Source organism: Abramis brama (assembly GCF_963993115.1).
Source record: "Abramis brama genome assembly, chromosome: 6".
Classification (NCBI taxonomy): Eukaryota; Metazoa; Chordata; class Actinopteri; order Cypriniformes; family Leuciscidae; genus Abramis; species Abramis brama.
In genome coordinates this window covers 45820315-45841311 of record NC_139968.1, presented here as the reverse complement: position 1 = coordinate 45841311, position 20997 = coordinate 45820315, and the positions used below count along the sequence as shown (strand labels likewise).

Below are 20997 nucleotides of genomic sequence, written 5' to 3'. Positions count from 1 at the left end.
GGATCCAGGAAAAATCTAATTGTGATTAAACCAGAAAATCTCAATATTAGTGAACAAAAACAATTTCTAAAGCTAGGTCTTCTTAACATTAGATCGCTCACACCTAAGGCGGTTATTGTAAATGAAATGGTCACAGATAATAGTTTCGATGTACTTTGCCTTACTGAAACCTGGCTTAAACCTAATGATTATTTCGGTCTTAATGAGTCTACTCCTCCAGGATACTGTTATAAGCACGAGCCCTGTCTGATTGGTCGTGGCGGCGGTGTTGCAACAATCTATAGAGATATTCTTAATGTTACTCAGAAAACAGGTCACAGGTTTAATTCGTTTGAAGTAATTGTGCTAAATGTTACTCTCTTAGATGTAAGAAAGAAATGCCTATTATCTCTAGCCTTGGCTACTGTATATAGACCGCCTGGGCCTTACGCTGATTTCCTAAAAGAGTTTGCAGACTTTCTCTCAGATCTATTGGTCAATGTCGATAAAGCATTAATTGTTGGAGATTTTAACATACACGTCGATAACACAAATGATGCGTTAGGGGCTGCGTTTACAGATTTATTAAACTCCTTTGGGGTCAAGCAAAACGTCACTGGTCCCATTCATCGTCTAAATCATACACTCGATTTAATTATATCACATGGAACCGATCTAACCGATATAGATATTATACCGCAAAGTGATGAAGTCACTGATCATTACATGGTCACTTGCATTCTATGTACTGCTGAAATTTGTCACGTTGCGCCACGTTATCGACCAGGCAGAACAATACTTCCAACTACTATAGATAGATTCTCAAATAGCTTACCTGATCTATCTCAGCTGCTCAGTGAACCCAAACAAACAGATGAACTAGAGGAAATGACAAGCATTATGAGCACCATTTTCTCTAGTACATTAAACATTGTTGCACCAATTAGATTAAAAAAGGTTAGAGAGAAAACTAAAGCACCATGGTATAACAATATTACGCATGTTATCAAGAGAGAAACTCGTAATTTAGAGCGTAAATGGAAACAAACTAATTTAGAGGTCTTTAGAAACACGTGGAAAGACAGTATGTCACATTATAAAAAGGCCCTAAAAGCAGCCAGGGCTGAGCACCTCCGCAAACTAATAGAAAATAACCAAAATAATCCAAGGTTTTTATTTAACACTGTTGCTAGACTAACAAATAAACAGATGTCACCTGAGAAAAATATTCCGTTACAGTTTAGCAGTAATAATTTTATGAATTTCTTCACTGAGAAAATAGAAAGCATCAGAAACACAATTGTAAATGTACAATCTTTAATGGTGTCTTATGATTCAGCCTCAATTATCACCCCTCAAGAAAAACTACAGCGCTTTACAACTATAGGACAGGAAGAGCTAAATAAATTTATCATTGCATCTAAACCAACAACATGTTTATTAGATCGAATACCAACTAAACTACTGAAAGAAGTGTTACCTGTAGTGGAAGAGCCTCTTCTCAATATTATTAACTCGTCTTTATCTTTAGGTCATGTTCCAAGAATATTCAAGTTGGCAGTTATAAAACCTCTTATAAAGAAACCACAATTAGATCATAATAATTTAGCAAATTACAGACCCATTTCAAATCTACCATTTCTGTCTAAAATACTAGAAAAAGTTGTGTCCGCTCAACTGGGCTCTTTCTTGCAAGAAAATGATATCTATGAAAAAATTCAGTCAGGATTCAGACCACATCATAGCACTGAAACTGTGCTCGTTAAAATTACAAATGATTTACTTCTAGCTTCTGACCAAGGCTGTATCTCAATACTAGTTTTACTCTATCTTAGTGCTGCGTTCGACACTATAGATCACACAATACTCTTAGATAGACTACAAAACTACACTGGTGTTCATGGACAGGCATTAAGCTGGTTTAGATCGTACTTATCAGACCGCTACCATTTTGTCTGTTTAAATGGGGAAAAATCGAAGATAACGTCAGTAAACTATGGAGTGCCGCAAGGATCTGTGTTAGGCCCTCTGCTATTCTCAATATATATGCTGCCACTTGGTAATATTATAAGAAAACATGGAATTAATTTCCACTGTTATGCTGATGACACTCAATTATATATTTCATCACGACCAGATGAAAACAATAAATTATCTAAATTGACAGAGTGTGTTAAAGATATAAAATACTGGATGACGTGTAATTTTCTGCTAATAAATTCAGATAAAACAGAGGTATTACTTATTGGTCAAAAAAACTGCCCACAAAACCTCTTACAATACAACTTTAATTTAGAAGGATGTCCTGTTACTTTATCCACTACAGTAAAAGACCTGGGTGTTATATTAGACCGCAACTTGTCTTTCGAAAAATCATATTTCATATGTTACAAGAACAGCCTTTTTCCACCTTAGAAACATTGCTAAGCTACGTAACATGCTATCTGTTTCTGATGCAGAAAAGTTAGTTCATGCATTCATGACCTCGAGACTAGATTACTGTAATGCTTTATTAGCTGGTTGTCCTGCATCCTCAATAAACAAGCTACAGTTAGTCCAAAATGCAGCTGTTAGAGTTCTTACTAGGTCAAGGAAATATGATCATATAACACCAATTCTATCATCTCTACATTGGTTACCTATAAAGTTCTGTATCAATTACAAAGTATTACTAATGACCTATAAAGCCCTAAATGGTTTAGCTCCTGGGTATTTAACCCCCTGAGGTCGCTTTTTTTTTATCGGTGTAAAAGAAACTCATAAATACTCTGTTGACTTTGATTTTCCATAGGAGTTTCATACATCAATCGATTCTGTTAAATGTGTATTATTTTTGTGTATACTCACAATAAAAACAAAGTGTTGTGGTTTTTGCCAAATAAAGAAAAATAAACACAAAGCGAGTTCTGCCTTCTCTCTGTCAGTGTAGTCCATTCTGAAACGCGTCCGAAAATGAACAATAACTCAGCGAATACTCAGTCAAACAGGCATACAGACACACAGGCATGAAGCTTGAATTCTCTTCTTTTAAATGAAGTAATTTATATAAAAAACAAATATTCTCATCTTGTGGAATCTGTATTAAAAGAGAGCGATTCCAGTCGAGCTCATTACAGCTCATTCAGATGTAATGTGACTCCGCCCACGGAGAGCGCGTGCTATTCAAACGCAAATGGCTGAGGCAATCCGCGCAATCCTGTGAACGCCCCCATATCAGCTCGAGAAAACACAAGTTTATTCAGATCATTACTTGTTTACACCGTCTCGCAGCGCTGTGAGGAATAATAATAATGGAAAATGTACCTCAGAAGTGCGGGTATATCGAGGAGCGAGCTGAGGAATGCTGTAGTAAGTTTTTTTTCCTTCTCACGTGAATCGGGTTTCTGTTTATGAATGAATGAACGGCAGAGATGCGCGCTGTTTACCACAGCTCGTAAAAAGACAGTTTAAATTTAAATCGCATGTGTGAATGAATGATGATGTTTTAGCAAACTGTATTGCTATAATGAGATGAGTAAAAATCGACTGAAATATGTTGAAATAAAATATAGGCTATTTGTATAAGCAACGTATTAAACCGCAAATTAACATTTATATGCCCTAATATTTCATAAAAACAATGTTACAGTCGTACAGTTGGCTCAGTTACACTTGAATTGTTGTTGTAATTGTAACCTTTTTAATAAAAAAATATATTTAAAAGGTAGATGTAAACAAACTATTAAAAGGTAAATATAATTTTTTCTTTAAATAATTCATATTGTGTTTTATTAGTGACAAATTTGGGGAGAGGATAAATATTCCAAAACTGAAAATACAGTATGAGAATTAACTGCACAATTACTAGACATGTTTACCTTGGATATTATACAATTTGCAAGCACAATTTGTGGAAAAATAAAAAAAAATTGCGATGCTTCCAACTGTGAACCAATTTGGTAGTATATATATATATATATATATATATATATATATATATATATATATATATATATATATATAGTGTGTGTGTGTGTATGCATATATATATATATATATATATATATATATATATATATATATATATATATAAATGTGTATATATATATATATATATATATATATGTGTGTGTGTGTATGTGTGTGTGTATATATGAAGAGTTCAGATGCAAAAGCCTCTAAATACCATCTGAAATTTTCTTCTAGAATGATCATTTTTATCAGGCTCGTATATTTAAGTTAGCTATAGGTGACACACCTGAATGAATGGCTCATTAAGTATGCAGGGGCATTGTCTCATCAGGTGTGAACCACTAAATATGCATGATCATTTACGCCCCATCCACATATTGCCTTTCCAAACTAAAAGTGTTTCACAAAACTAAAATCAATGTATCGTTTTATGTGAATGATTAGGCAGGATGATTTTCACATCAATTTGAAGAAAACTCTAGGCGATGACATCCATTAGTCAAAAGTCTTATTGACACATATTTAGTATGTGTTTTGTGGCCTTATTTCAGAAACTTTCATTTTTAGTTTTTTCAATAACCATGCACAAACATTATTCTCTCAAAAATGAAAACATGTACATACATGTGGCTCACATATTATGGTAGTCCTGTTTGTGCTAAATAGAGTGTAATTTTTTTTTTTTTTTGCCATTGATATGTTTATAAGCAACTGAAAAAAGCACAAATGTCAGGGCATGTCAGAACATCTCAATGACCCCAAAAACACCCCAGACCTCAGAGGGTTAACGGAACTTCTATCGCCCTACAATCCATCGCGCTCTTTAAGATCACTAAATTCGAGGCTTCTGGTCATTCCTAAGATATCTAAGTCCACTAAAGGAGGGAGGGCATTTTCACATTTAGCTCCTAAACTGTGGAATGGCCTTCCTGATATTGTTCGAGGCTCAGACTCGCTGTCCCAGTTTAAAACTAGATTAAAGACGCATTTCTTTAGCCAAGCATTCACATAATACTTACCTTTTATACTACAGTTGAATCAGATTGAATGCATTATTGTTATGAACAGCAGCTACGCTAATTATTTCCCATCTGCTTTTCTGTTGTTATCTCGGGACACTAGTCCCGAGGTAAATACAGATTATCAGCTCCAGTTTGTATCCAGCCTCCCATGGAAACTACAGATGCCCCAACACCCGTGAAGAGACGACTCGAAGCCTGTGAAGAGATGACTCGACGCCTGTGAAGAGACGACTCGACGCTGGCGATATGTTTATGCCCTAAATTAATGCATGATTAACTAACTGTATTTTTCTATGTACATTTCTGAAATGCACTTTCTGTAAAGCTGCTTTGAAACAATATGTATTGTGAAAAGCACTATACAAATAAATTTGAATTGAATTGAATTGAATTGAATATATGGACTACATGTGCATAGGGCGCCCTCAGGCTGCTGGTATGGATTGAAAACACAGTACATCAGAGTATCTAGTGCTCATAATGATTAAATCGATGCATTTGGGTATAAATTCAATAAATATTATTACTGTCTATATAAATCTGATGTAAACCTATGAGAATCTATCAATATTTCTCCAAATCTGCAAATTTTTTAGCTAAATGCCCCGAGGGACGTTGTTTTGTCAAGCGCTGTCATGATGACAGCACAGGAGTGTTTTTCTGAATGGGAGCGGCTGATGGTCATAATTCATATTAAAGGTATGGTATGGGATTTGCAAAACGGCCGGCAGATTTTGAAAATACACAACTCAAATGGTCCTACCTTCTTTCCTCCAACGCTGGCCCTGACTCCACCCATTCGAAGAACAGGGACGCACAATCATGCACGATTGAAAACTCAGATGCGCGAGAGGCGTTTAGCGCGGCGTGGTAGACGCGAATTCACCTCACGCGCGAATGACGCGAATTGAGCATCTGGCGCGTTAAGCGCGAATGATTTTATTAGTGCTATTTGTGCATTCACGCGTTTGACGCGAATTCGCGTCTGCCGCCCGAGTTGAAAAATCTGAACTTCTGCGTCAATTCGCGTCGCGTTAACCAATCAGGAGCCTACTTGCATGCTGCTGTCACGTGGTGAAGTGACAGTTTATAATGTTATTTTATGTTTGGCCTCAATAAATTATTTTGTAATATGACTAAAATGCACAATAAAGCAAATAAAAACATAAAACTCGATTTCAATATATGAGAGATACTCATTTTGTATTGAATGCTATTTATTCCATATCTATTCTAGATTATACGAAACATTATTAATCTAATGTAAAGACAACAAACACAATTTAGTGTATAAAAACAAACAAAAAATCACAGGACAGGTTTCACTTTTGAAGGCTGGCTCCATTTATTATCAAAACAAAAATAAATCACAGATTAGGTGCGGGCGAGGGTGAACCTCGCGCCGGGCTTTACAGCGCGGGCTCGTCAGGCAGCGACCACTCGAGGCCGAGGCTTATACGGCCTACGCTGTCCTCGTCAGCGTCCTCACCGTTAGGTCCACCAAACCTACCTCCTGGAGCAAATTGTGAAACTCCTGAAACCCTCCGGAGGGTTTGGTGGACCCGAGTACAGCGACGATGTCCACTACGCAGCTGTTTCTGCTCTCCAGAGCATATACGAGCGGTGATTCTCTCGATTAATGCTAATGCTAATGCTCGATAAACATCTAAAAAAAAGATGGCCGCCAACAGGTTTCGAAACTTTCACCTCTGACGCGCGTAAATTTCGCTTCAAACTTTTGATTTTACGCGCATCAATTTCGCTCTTGACGCACGAATGCACACAAAGTGGTCAAGCGTATAACTAGACGCGGCAGGCGCGAATTTGACGCGCTATTCGCGTCCGGTGTGAACGCACAGTAAAGGTATCGACTCATTTTTTCATTTCATAACTCCTGACAAAAAATTAAGAAATAACTGTCACTATAAGTTTCTCAGAATACAATAGTGGTCAAATACTGAAACTTGAGTCTTATATCTTTTTAATGATGTATAGTTTGTGAAGGTAATAACATTAAATCCGATTTAATTTCTGCTCATTTATAAATATATAGTATGTGATGTTTTGTTAAAAATAAAGTACGTATATTGCATTATCAACTAATATGTTATTATAGTGTTTGTTCCAATATTCAAACTAATGAATCCTTAACTTTGAAATACGTATGATAAAATCGATGTATACATTTTAAAAAGAAAGATTACACTTGAAATATTGTTAAAATTGTAATTGTTGTTGATTTATATGTGAAAACTTCCTTTATATGTTTTTAACTTTAATAAAATAGCAAAACATATATTTACAAGGTAGATGTAAGCAACATCTTAATAGGTCAATATAAACCTTATATTAATTAAACCTTTATTAGTGACACATTTGGGGAGAGATTATATTCCAAAACATTCTGAAAATACAGTATGAGAATTAACTGCAGTTACTAGAAATGTTTACCTTGGATATTATGCAATTTGCATGCATACAAAATAAGTCCTCACATTCTTTACCTGTGGTAACCTCTCAGTGACACCTGAATTAAAGGCTCATTATGCAGGTCATTATGCGGGTCATTGTCTTCTCAGGTGTGAATCACATCATTATTCATGATCATTCACGCCCACACGCATATTGCCTTTCCAAACAAAACGTGTCTTACAAAGTTTAAATCAATGTATTGTTTTATGTGAATGATTAGGCAGGATGATTTTCACATTATTTTGAAGCAAAACCTCTAGGCAACAACATCCATTATTCAAAAGTCTTGTGGACACATATTTAGTATGTGTTTTGTGGCCTTATTTCAGAAACTTTAATTTTTAGTTTTTTCAATAACCATGCATAAACATTATTCTCTCAAAAATACAAACATGTACATACATGTTGCTCACATATTATGGTAGCCCTGTGTGTGCTAAATAGAGTGTAATTACACCTTTGCCATTAATATGTTTATAAGCAACTGAAAAAAGCACAAATGTCAGGGCATGTCAGAACATCTCAAGGACCCCAAAAACACCTCAGACCCCAGAGGGTTAAACACAGAAGACAAACACATTTAAAATCCCTATTATAAATTTACTATAGTAATTAATACTATGACAGTAATTTGGGAAACAAGCTGTTACGTCCACAAGGGTGAGACGCAATAAATAAATAAATAAATACGACCAGCTTCCCGCAGGGCGTCAGATAAAAAAAAAAAAGAACCAAATAACGAATACCAAAGAAGGCGAATACAATGAATTTATTGTATAATCACAAAAGTGAATAATAAATCAGTTAGAGGGACCCATGGCCCAAATAAAAAAAGGATATAACAATAAAGTATAATTCGTTAACAAGAAGAATGAATCGACAGAAATAAAAGAATAAAGTGGTATTCTCGTCAGAGAGACCCAAGGCCCAAAATAACAAACAAAACCTAACCTAACGAAATTAAACAGCAATGTAATTAACCTACCACAAAGAAAAGAAACTACAATAAGCTTACCTAACTGCGCTCATCAAAAACATAGGATAAATAGGTTCCAAACAAAAGAGCAGTTCTCTCCTACATCACCACATTCTAAATAGAACACATAACCAAACGACATATGAAAATAATGTTTTGATCTGGCGGCTGGCAGGAAGTCAGAACCACTGCGACTGACCCAAAGCCGCAACCGTCCTCCATGTCGAGCGGAAGAGGCGATTTTAAGGACAGAGTCATCATCTGATCACCCAATTACCGCTGGCAGGTTGTTATCAAATCAGCGATAATCTGAAACTCAAAGAAAAACATATAAATACACAAAGACAAATACACATAACTTAACACAAGCACTAATGACTTGTTTAAGACTTGAATCTTGCGTTGAGGACTTGCAACTGGACTTGGACTTGCCGGTCTTGACTCGGGATTTGAATACAAAGGCTTAAAACTATCTCTTCTTATTCACTTTGTCTTTCCTGTTGTTTTGGTCTCCCCATTTCTCTTATTCTGTCTTCATCTCCTCTTGTATCTCTTTCTCATGATCCTCTATGTCTTTAATGTTTCTTTTATACCTTTCTTCTCTCTCTCTAAGTTCCTCTTCTCTTCTCTTTCTCTCTTTATCATGATTCTGTCTTTCTTCCTCCATCATTATCTTCATTGTCTCTTTCACTTGTTTCAGTTTGTGATAATATTTATCCCATGTTTCCTGTTCTTTCTTTTTCTTTCTCTCATCCTCTTCTTCTCTTATTTGTTTTTCTTCTTGTTTCTGTCTCTCCCATTCCTCTCTTTCTCTCTTCATCTCCTCTCGCATCTTTCTCTCTTGTTCCTCTCTTTCTTTAATGTCTCTTTTATATTGTTCATCTTTCTCTCTAAATTCACACTCTCTTCTCTTTCTCTCTTTCTCATGATTTTGTCTTTCTTCCTTCATCATCATCTTCTCTTCTTTGTGTTTCTTCATCCGTTCATCTCTTTCTCGGTTCAGTTTTTCCACTTCCTCCATAAGGATCTTCATCTGTTGTTCTTGTATTTTTCTTTCCATCTCTCTGAACATCTTACATGAGTAGTAACTCTCTCCGTTTGCTTTCACCATGTCGTCTATCTTCTGCAGTAGATCAGACACCTGTGTTCGGTCTCCAGTCTGATTATTATTGAACACATGGAATCTGTTTCCACACGCTTCAATCAGCTTCATCAAAGGACATCCAGGTTTTCCCAGATACTGTTCAATGGTTTTGTTCTTCAGATCATCTCCTCTGGTTAAGAGCACCATGGTGTACATTAAAGAGTTTTCACCGAATGTCTCTTGGATGATCTTTACTGATTGTTCCTCCTCTTGAGTGAATCGTTGTCCTAAAGTGAGCACAATGATGAACACATGTGGTCCAGGCAGGATCATGGAGATGCAGTTGGTGATTTCTTCATTACTGGATTTAGTATCAAAAAGTCCTGGAGTGTCGATCACAGTAACATGTCTGCCGTTGATTTCAGCTCTTTCTCTCTGACACACTTTAGTAATAGACTTTTGAGATGTGTCCGATATAAATGCTTCTCTTCCTAAGATGGTGTTTCCAGTTGCACTCTTCCCAACTCCAGTTTTTCCCAGCAGCACAATCCTCAGATCATCCGCACTCTCCCTTGAATCTAAAGATAGATCAAATAAAAATATATTGAATATAACAATATATTGCATTTCAAGAAGATTGTCAATCATCCACGTCATCAGAGAATATTGTGGATAATTTATACTGAAGCATCAAATGCTAATCATAGTATTTCCTATGAACTCTGCATATAATGTTATTGTTTTATCTCACCAATCAAATTTACATTTACATTTATGCATTTGGCAGACAAAAGCGACTTACATTGCATTTCAAGATACACATTTACATTCTTATCAGTTCTTGCTTTCCCTGGGAATCAAACCCATGACCTTGGCGTTGCAAGCACCAACACTCTACTGTTTGAGCTACAGGAAAGCTATTATCCATGCTAAATTAATCCATGCAGATTTTCTGATCATTACCTTGTGACTGAAACCACGTCTCTAATGAATGGATTCTCTTCTTCATTTCTTTAAATGTCTGCAGTTTTTCCATCTGTACATCCAACAATGTCTCTGAGGAGAAACAAACACCACTATTTGCCTCAACCATCTGCTCTAGTTTCTCCATTAACATGGACACTTGTGTGTCGGGTTTAATGAAATGATGTCGTCCTCCAAAACTCTCAATGACAGACTGTGTTTCTTCACTCAGTTCTGCTGTCCTGTCTTCTGAATTCTGGTATATGAGGATCATGGTGTGTTTGTTGATTCTTGAGCTGAATATCTTCTGGATATTCTCCATTTCTGCTCGGTCTTCATTATTAAGTGGAGCATCAGGAATGATGAGGATGAACACATGAACTCCAGGATCACAGAGAGACACACAGCGGAGCGTCTGACGCATCACTTCCTCCTCTGAGATCTGAGTGTTGAACAGAGCTGGAAGCTCCACCAGAGACACCAGACGCCCATGAAGCTCCACGTCTCTCCTCACACACCCTGAGCTGAGCTCTGATCTTCTGGCTCCCTGGTTCAGGATCAGGTTTGATATGAAGGATTTTAATCTTCTGTTACTCCCACACAGAACCAGATTCAGCTTCACACCCTCTGGAACTGCCAAAGGAATAAACTAGGTTAACAATCTGGTTTTAACTTTAAAGTAATGCTGCATTCACATCATGTCAGAATAACTGCAATCTGGCAACAAGAAGTGTTTACAAGCTGTGATTCTTGCCATAGAGGCTGTTACTAATAGGAGTGTAATGGTTCCCAGAAAAATATCAAACCGTACCGTTCTTCATCCACGGAATGGCGGAATAGCACTCAGGAGCATTTCGACTCTGCGCAGTAATATCATCACTCCTGAAAAATCCTCTCCCCCTCTCCCTCTCACTTCTGTCATTAGAACCAACGTGACTTTTTACTGCGCAGAGTCAAAGTGCTCCCAGTGCTATTCCGCCATACATTATAGTTATCCTTTTTACCCGCTTAGAAAAGTGCCATGTTTTATTTTGCGTCACCATACTTGGTCGTGTAACTACTCGTGTAACTGTATTTAAATAGGGAAAACGTGGAGGTGTTTGGTCGCTTCTAGCTTCATCTCTGTTTGGTTCCTAATGAATGAACTGGGCTAAGCTAAGTGCTATCAAAGTGTCGCCGCGCGCCAGAGCAATTGAGTTCACGCACTGAGACGAGAGAGGTATGTATCAACTCATCTTAGTTAAGGGAATAACATAGTTTAAAATGAAACAATGGTGGAGTGTTCCTTTAAGGCTGAAATACACTACACGACTTTTACAATCTGAACAGATTTTAAAACACTAGGCATCATACACTTGCTGACTTTGTAAATGGTTGCATAGGAAAAACTGGGCATCATACACTAAACCAGGGGTTTTCAAAGTGGGGGCCGCGGGGCCGCCAGGGGGCGCCAGGGGGGCCGCAGCAAGTTGAAAAAAAAGTGGAAAAAAAAGTAAAAAAAACGTTAAAAAAATAAATATTTGCTAATATGAGTATTGTTATCAAATAACATTATAATAATTTGTTAAATAGCCTATCTGAACATTATACTTTTAATGCTAATCTTTTAGAGATGAACTGATTAATCGGCTAGTGACAAGAATTGGCCGATTTTCACGTGATTTTCAGTCTGACATATGCCGATTCAAATGCACTCGGGCGCGCATGAATAACATCGCGCAACATCAGCATCACACATGCACACATAACGCACATGTAGGAAATCTTGTGAATTACGGCCGTTTCAGACCGCGAGCGGCGCGTGAGTAGCGCAAATTTTTTTCGGCGTGCATGTTCAGTGAGTGCATTCACACCGCGAGCAGGAGCAGAGGGTTTCGGGTTTCGGCGCCGAGTCTATTTTTGCTGCGCTGCTCACACTCAATTAAAGTGAAAGCACACTTTTGATGGACAAAATAAATATGATTTCACACAAAAAGTAGCCTACCTAAAATGCACATAATTTGCATGTATAGTGTGTTTGAACAAGAACTGGATTAGGCTATGTCAGAAAAGAAAATGAAGACAAAAATATTTATAGAAAATGTATCCATTTAAACTTGTTTTTATTAATCAGTTTGGATAAAAGTGGTGTTTTATTATATATATATATATATAATATAAAATATTTGTGTGTGCTGTAAAGTGGTTAGAAAAAATGAAATCAGAATCGGCTAAAATCTGTATCGACAGGTCAAACTCAATGAAAAATCGGAATCTGCCTTGAAAATTGTAATCGGTGCATCTCTATAATCTTTCTGATTGGCTGGTATCAAACACCATCACATAATCTGATGTTCACCTAGATGTTTTATTTATTTATTTATTTCTACACGTGCCGTAGTATTGTCGATGGGTTCAATAACACATCCTAAGGGGGGCCTTGGCCAGAACCTAGTGGTATTTGGGGGGCCTTGGCATGGAAAAGTTTGGGAACCCCTGCACTAAACAACTGAGGATAATACACTACACGATTTTCTATGAAATCTGTTTGAAATTGAGTCTGGTGATGTGTAGGATCATAGACTTTACCCAGTCAATAGTTGCAAAAGATTCAACAATTTATTTAGAAATATAAATGAATCCACTCACCCAGTGTCTTGATCTTCTCCTGTAACTCTTTGATTTTATTATCTCTCGCACTCAGTTTCTCCTCTAGTTCATGTCTGATTCTTCTCTCTGGATCTCTCCTATACATCTGAAGTGAATAGGGTTCAGTATTCATGTTCTCTATACAATCCAGAATATTTGAGATCTCTCCAGAGTTTCTATCATCCTTTAACCCCATCACACTGTACCAATACCCATAGAGACTCACGATGCTTTGAGATTCTGTGGATGTTACAAAATCTGACACACTTCGGTCAACAGTGAGTTCAGTAGTGAAAAGCACCATGAAGTGCTCATTAGAGTTAAATATTCTTTTAATCTTCTCCATTTCTGCTTTGTCTTCATTAGTCAGTGCACCGACAGGAGTAACGAGGATGAAAAGATGAACTCCAGGATCACAGAGAGACACACAGTTGAGAGTCTCCCGCATCACTTCCTCCTCTGAGAGCTGAGTGAAAGCTGGAAGCTGTATTACAGTGATCTGCCGTCCATGAATCATTCCCTCTTTCTTCACACACACTTTGCTCATCTCGTTCTGAGGTTTACTCAGTTTCCCTCTAAATATTCTAGACACTGAGGTCTTGAGTGTTGTATTATATCCACACAGCACAATGTTCAGCTTTGTTTTTCCAGAAGTAGTCACTGAAACAATATTTAGAGAGAGTAGACTCAGTTTAGCTTTGGTACAAAATCTACAATTCCTTAAACAACAACAAAATATTATATAAAACTTAGATTGCAATTTATTGTTTTATCTACTGAAGGCTTCCTTGCAATAGTTTACTGACTTAGGCCTCGTTTACACTGTGTTATGTGGATGCAGAGGAGATGAATCCAAATGCAGACAGAATGCTAAATACACGGTTTATTGATACAACTAGACAGAATAAACAGGAAAACAAAACCCACGAGGGGGCAAAACAAGACGGGTTAGACTATTTTGGACTGACAAGACTAGATTAAGACTCAGACAAAAACTAACAGCTAAGACAGGATCAAACTCTTCTTTCTAAACAAGACTTTCAACAGGTTACTCACAGACTGTTTCACTCAGTGAATGACAGCATGTAACAAGTAACAATGAACCGACACAAGACAGCAAACACAAGGGGAATAAATAGGGAGACTAATGATAACACAACAGGTGACAAGGGTAAAGCAATGATGACTAAACGAGGATAACAAGGGGGCGGGGCGAGACAACACAAGCACATGGCCCAGCAAAAGGCCATGTGTGTGAACATAAAACATGGATCTGTCATGATCCTGCCTCAAGACCAGGGAAAATCAAAGACTAGAAGGCAGAATCATGACAGAACCCCTCCCTTAAGGAGCGGCTTCCAGACGCTCCCTAAGGGGACACTAAACACGGGACATGACTGACTGAGACAAGGACACAAACCAACAAAACATAACAAATAACAATAAAGGCAGACAAGAAAAGACTATAACTGGATTAGGGTGAAACATCAAATACAATATATAAGGCAGGGGAGGTGGAGGAAACACAAAGTTCTTAGGGGGCAGTCCAGGGTGAATGGGTGGACTAGGGGTCTTGGGTTGACGAGGTGAAGGTCTTGGGGTGAGGTGGAGACAGGGGGTACACCGAGAGGTAGAACAGGGATCCGGACGGGGGAAACAGTAGAAGGCATAACAGGACTCATGACAGGGGAAATAGGTGCCCGTGGAGGTGACACTGGGACTGAGCTCAAAGAAGACGGCAGGGATCCCATGCTCCACATCTCCGACTCTGGTACGGCGCTCTCGGCAGCTGACTGGGGTACGGTGCTCTCGGTAGCTGACTGGGGTACGGTGCTCTCGGTAGCTGACTGGGGTACGGCGCTCTCGGCAGCTGACTGGGGTACGGCGCTCTCGGCAGCTGACTGGGGTACGGCGCTCTCTTCAACAGTGGGCATAAGACTGGGGGACTTAACAGGACTGGACGGAACTTCTAGGATCTTTGCAAGACAAGACAAATAATCAGAAAGGGTCTTAGCCGCAATGACAACCGGCATCTCCTGACGAGCAGAAACAGACCGCACCACTGCTTCTGCGGCTGAATCGGCCGCGGCCTTCTCTGCAGCGCTCACGACTGCAGGCTCGGGAACAGCCCCCACTGCTGCAGGTTCTGGGGCAGTGCTTTCAGTAGCGTGCTCTGGGACAGCGCTTTCAGTAGCGGGCTCTGGAACAGCACTTTCAGTAGCGGGCTCTGGGACAGCGCTTTCAGTAGCGGGCTCTGGGACAGCGCTTTCAGTAGCGGGCTCTGGGACAGCGCTTTCAGTAGCGGGCTCTGGGACAGCGCTTTCAGCAGCTGGCTTGGGATCAGCGCTCTCTGCAGCTGGCTTGGGCACAGGGTCTGGGGACAAGACAGGACTGACAGGGACTTCTAGAATCCTGACAAGAAGTGACAAATAATCCGACAGGGTCTTAGCAGCAATGACGACAGGCATTTCCTGACGAGCTGAAACAGACTGTAATACTGCTTTAGCAGCAGAATCGGCCGCGGCTTTCTCTTCAGCTCTCACAACTGCAGACTCAAGGACGGCTTTCTCTGCAGCAGACTCCGGAACGGCTTTCTCTGCAGCAGACTCCGAAACAGCCTTCTCTGACACCGACTCGGGGACAACTCTCTCCAAAGCAGACTGGGGAACTGCGCTCTCTGCAGCGGGTTCAGGAACAGCTTTTCCTGCAGCAGAGGTCGGAACTGCGCTTACAGCAGCAGGCTCAGGGACAGCGCTCTCTGTTACAGCGGCAGGTTGGAGAACCATCGCAGACTCAAGGGGAGACAGAGACGGAGGACAGAAAGCTCCCTTCTTCCTCCTCTTTCTCCTTGGCCGCAGAGCAGATGCCATCGGCGGACTGGTGAGTGGTTGGGGAACCATGGCGGGATCTGTGTCTGGGGTTGGAAGATCAGTCTCTAGGAGGGCTGATTCCGTCGCGGAGGACTCTGATGCCGACTCCCAAGAGGTCCGTCTCCCTCGCTTGCCGAGAAGACTTTCGGGTCCGGATGACGTCTCGGGAGTGGAAGTGGGACCAGCTTGATCCCCCTGGGAAACAACACCTAGGACACAACCCTCCGGAATCACTGGCAGCTTGACTGGTGGTGATGACAAGATGGACCCCCACGACTCCCTTCTCGATAAACAATCCACCATATCAGCAAACGAATGGCAAACCAGCTTCTCCCGTTCAGCCAGGGGTGGAGGAGAGTTGAGACCCGCAATGAGGTAGCGGTTTAGGAGGACATCAGGCAGGAAAAACCTCTCGTTTGAGACCCGAGCATACTCCCTCAATGATAGCTCTCCCTGGGAGGGAATCGGGAGTTTGCCCCTCTTAGAGTCAACGATGGTCCTGTGCCACCAGTCCTTAAGATCATCTGGGTTATGCTTGACATAAGAGGACATAATGTCTGCTGGGTTCGATTTTGGTCGGTTCATTCTGTTATGTGGATGCGGAGGAGATGAACCCAAATGCAGACAGAATGCTAAATACACGGTTTATTGATACAACTAGACAGAATAAACAGGAAAACAAAACCCACGAGGGGGCAAAACAAGACGGGTTAGACTATTTTGGACTGACAAGACTAGATTAAGACTCAGACAAAAACTAACAGCTAAGACAGGATCAAACTCTTCTTTCTAGACAAGACTTTCAACAGGTTATTCACAGACTGTTTCACTCAGTGAATGACAACATGTAACAATGAACCGACACAAGACAGCAAACACAAGGGGAATAAATAGGGAGACTAATGATAACACAACAGGTGACAAGGGTAAAGCAATGATGACTAAACGAGGATAACAAGGGGGCGGGGCGAGGAACGAGACAACACAAGCACATGGCCCAGCAAAAGGCCATGTGTGTGAACATAAAACATGGGTCTGTCATGATCCTGCCTCATGACCAGGGAAAATCAAAGACTACAAGGCAGAATCATGACACACTGCAGGTCTTGATTCCCAATTCTGATTTGTTGCCTATATCCGATTTTTTTGACTCTCTGTTTACACGTTCTTTCAATTGTGACCCATATCTGATTAATGTGTTTACACTTGCCATAGGTTACTATCTGAAACATATCGTGCATGTTTAAAGGGTTAAATTCTCTAGCACAGATGGACGAACACGAAATATGCTTCATGCTCTGTGATATGCGAAGTTGCCAAACACCACTTTTGAATAAGAAACAATGTCTATAAAACTCATTAAAACTCCACGAATCACAAGCGTAACAGTGAGAACACTCGTTAAAACAGCATACAAACACACAAACTTGACTGCACATCACATACTTGACATTATTGATACTGCTTTCATTCGTAATGCAATGGACCGATCTACAGGACATGAATTAAGCCTTAAAATAAAGGGGTTATTGGGATGTTCACTGTCATACTATAAAGAGCCTGCTCAGCGACAGGAAATAGAAATGAACACAAAAAAACTGCCTAGAGCCTGTACTTACACTGACAGTGGAGTTGCGCTCAGGAGTAGAGCAGCTGTGGACGATTTTCTTTTTCTTTTTTGAGCGGCTGCGGATGAATTCACACACAATATGACGTCACACTCTGTGCGTAGCCTATGTTTTAAAAATATAATTGAACATGTAAATAGTCCTAACTAGGGCTGTCACTTTTTATTCAATATTGAATATGACGTGAAATATCCAAAATCGAACTATAAATAAATTATCCGTTTTTTTAAAGTGCCATGTTTTGCGCATTTTTTACAGTCTATGATTAGACCGTTTGCTTTTTATTTTATTGTTTGCCATCTCATCCAGTAGCGGCCGCTCTAAACGTATTGTAGTGTAGGCCCATGACCAAATCAAGCGAATAATAGCCAATAGCCAGCTTGTTTTGAAAATGGAAGATAACGACAAGACTAAAGAGACCGCACTCACTCAGAGCCGGCGCCAGGAGGATTATTATACCGGTAGCCTAATCATGAATGCACTCCGCTATCTTTTAACACATCTCCGGCGAACGGCTTCTTCACGCAAAAGAAAAACTCTTCATGAAGCGCAGTGAAATTCAGCGACCATGTGGCATTTCCTGATGGATCGAGGTTGTTCGTTAACTTCATTTTACATTTTACTTGTAGATATTCGAATATATTCGAATACATTGCTTGATATTCGATATCCGTTCGAATTAGATTTTTCTCAAAAGTGACAGCCCTAGTCCTAACACTTTTTAAATGGTCCACTTAAAGTGTTTATTACAAATAAATTACTAAATGCTTAAAATTAATAAATGTAAATGAACAAAATTTTTCGTTACATTTACAATCCTGTGAAAACACTTCCTGTGCCACTGTCCACATTCCTCTCCTACGATGACACGACGTTTGGTTTCTCTCGTCATTAAACCGCGGAGACGTTGCCAAATGCCTCAGAAAATCCGATCTGCCTGTTTACATGACAGTCGCATTGGCACATATCCGATTTATATCTGATTTATTTCCACATATGAATGAGGCCTGAAACCGATCTCGAAATATCCGAATACATGCGTTTTTTTCCTGTTTACACGATCATAGAACACATCCGATCTGTGTCACATATGAGCAAAAAATCGGAATTGGGTCACATTTCACTGACAGTGTAAACGAGGCCTTACTGTCTCAGTGAATCTGCTCTCTATGGATCTATGACATGTACACCCACACTACAGCCTTTAAAGGAATAGTTCACCTAAAACATCTCCTGTCTAATGTCTTGACCTCGCACTCTTGTCATCTCATTTGTTCTTTTGCCCTCACAGTCATTACCCTCCCTATTTATTCTCTGTCCCATCCCAGATTGTTGTCTAATTTTCCCAGTGTCTCAAGCCTTGCCATGCCTGTATGTGTCACAGTTGTGTTCTGTTTGGTTTGTTTTCATTGGACTCGTCTGCCTGTCATCATGTCACGTGTCTTCTTCACTGTCATTATTAGTTCAGTTGTATCACCTGTGTCTAGTTAATCATCATCATCTACATCACCTGTGTTCAGTTAATCAGTGTTCATCTGTGTTAGTATTTAAGTTCCTTCAGTTCAGTCAGTCTTTGTCCGTTTTCTGTTGTACTTAGTGTGTGAGTCTCCTGCCTGCCTGTACCCATTGGATTTTCTATTTAGTAAAAGTTTGTATTGGAGCCTTTTTGCCTTCACCTTCTTCTGCCTGCACCACAGCCTGACAGTATGATAGAGCTGAGGTGCATTTAGTTCATGACATGCAGTATAAGGAGAGTTCCTTAAGAAGTTCAATATCCCAATCCCACCTCTTCATCCCAAAACTTTTCTGTCACATTCAACTGTCCTCAAAATAAAGGCTGTCAACTGACCTAAACATTTATATTTTTGACCTTGACAGTAAGAATTACTTCCAACATTTGTTGTATAGTAAAGAACCACCTGGATGTTCGGTTAAACATAAACATATCCAGGTTTGGAAAGAAATTAAATGGTAATGGGCCTGTTAACAACTGGTCACTTCATGCGTTTTCTGTGATCGGTTAGCTATCCGATAGTGAAAAGACCAGGTGTAAATGCCCTCCGAAACGCATTCGAGATGGATTTGAATCCGATCACTCAAACCACTTCAGGAGGAGGTGTTAGACTCATTCCAGACGAAACTGGACAAGTGTAAATGCATCTGGCTGTTGAAACCACATATGTAATTTTTACTCCACCCAACAATGCTAAAAAATAAACATGTGAGAGCGTGTTATAGGCTATATGTCATGTTATAGTCAGATATGACAGCGCTACTGGAACACGCATCACCACAGATGAGCATCTATTCATCAAGCCAACGTGCAAACTATCGCAAATCACAGTGAAAGTAAGTCGCAGACACTCAACACACAATCATCATCATTAAAATTAAAGAAACTAAATTATCTTATCAGTGCTGTTGGCGCGGTCTTTGTTTTTAAAATTAGCTGGTTATCAATAAAATGCAGCTCATATCTGTTGCTCATATCTGTTGGTGATGTGAACTCCATTAAATCTGCATATAGCGTGGGAACTTAAGATCGAATTTATATCCGTTTTGTGAAAACACATTTATGTGACCAGGAGTAAATGAAATCATTTTGATAAATCAGATAGCTATCCGATCAGAGAAAACACATTAAGTGGCTGTGGTGGTTACAAAAATATATAAAGGAAAAGAGAAAATAAAATTAATAATAATTAGTGTCATCAGAATATGTTGTTGTCATTGAAAAATAAACTGAATGTCATTAATGCATAGCGTATGATTTTGGATGATGGCAATTGGTATTCCTTAGTATGATTGATCATTTGATTATATTTGCCTTGGGACTTTCGACTGCTCCGTGTCCTGTGTCTTTTACTGACTCTATATCTCCCCTAACCAGGTATGATATTAGTAAATTGTAGTGGAAATACACTTTATATAAGTAAAGGCTGTGAAAAATGGTAAGTGTCATAGAAAGGCAGAAAATGACAGGCAGAAAAATAAGCACTACTGTAACTATCAAAGGACAAAACAATTTAGTTTCTTAGAGGTATTATCCAGAAAAAGGACTTTGACAAACCTCCTCCATCACCTCCTGTTTTTGTGCTCTGACTGAGTTTTCTTTGATCTTTGCGATCAAAATTCTCTGGATCTTCATCCACTTTTGTTTCCTCGTCTTCATCCTCATACATGTCACAGACGAGAAATTGTTCTTGTTCTTCCTGGAGCATCTTCTCTGTCCTTCTGAACATCTCAGAGCGCCATCCTGCGTTTCTTGCATCAAACTGAAGATGTCTTCCTCCACACTCCTTTATTAAATTATGAATAGGGTTATCCCATATCTTAAAAGCCCATTTGATTGAGCGTGGCTCTCCATCAGTAGTCAGCACTATAGTGTGTTTAATGGCCTTCTCACTGAAGAGGTTCAGCACAA

At 39.4% G+C, this 20997-nt stretch overlaps 2 protein-coding genes across 3 annotated transcripts in view; both read right to left on the bottom strand.

Moving 5' to 3' along the window:
• Positions 1-20732, bottom strand: part of LOC311085318 (uncharacterized protein) — a 68106-nt gene extending 47374 nt beyond the window's left edge. The window contains exons 1-3 of one of the 2 annotated variants that reach the window (XM_084117791.1): positions 20644-20732; positions 13076-13735; positions 10448-11080 (exon numbers count right to left, since the gene is read on the bottom strand). In XM_084117791.1, coding sequence (XP_083973917.1) covers positions 10448-11080; positions 13076-13622 — 1180 coding nt within the window. In that variant the 5' untranslated portion in view covers positions 13623-13735; positions 20644-20732. The remainder of the gene's footprint in view (positions 1-10447; positions 11081-13075; positions 13736-20643) is intronic. The other variant, XM_084117790.1, reaches the window with a different exon arrangement.
• LOC311085215 (GTPase IMAP family member 7-like) lies at positions 8625-10141 on the bottom strand (the record flags this gene model as incomplete). Its single annotated transcript, XM_084117649.1, has 1 exon — positions 8625-10141. One exon carries the CDS (start codon positions 10139-10141, stop codon positions 8924-8926), a length of 1218 nt encoding a protein of 405 aa, XP_083973775.1. The 3' UTR covers positions 8625-8923.
• Positions 20733-20997: the final 265 nt, after the last annotated feature.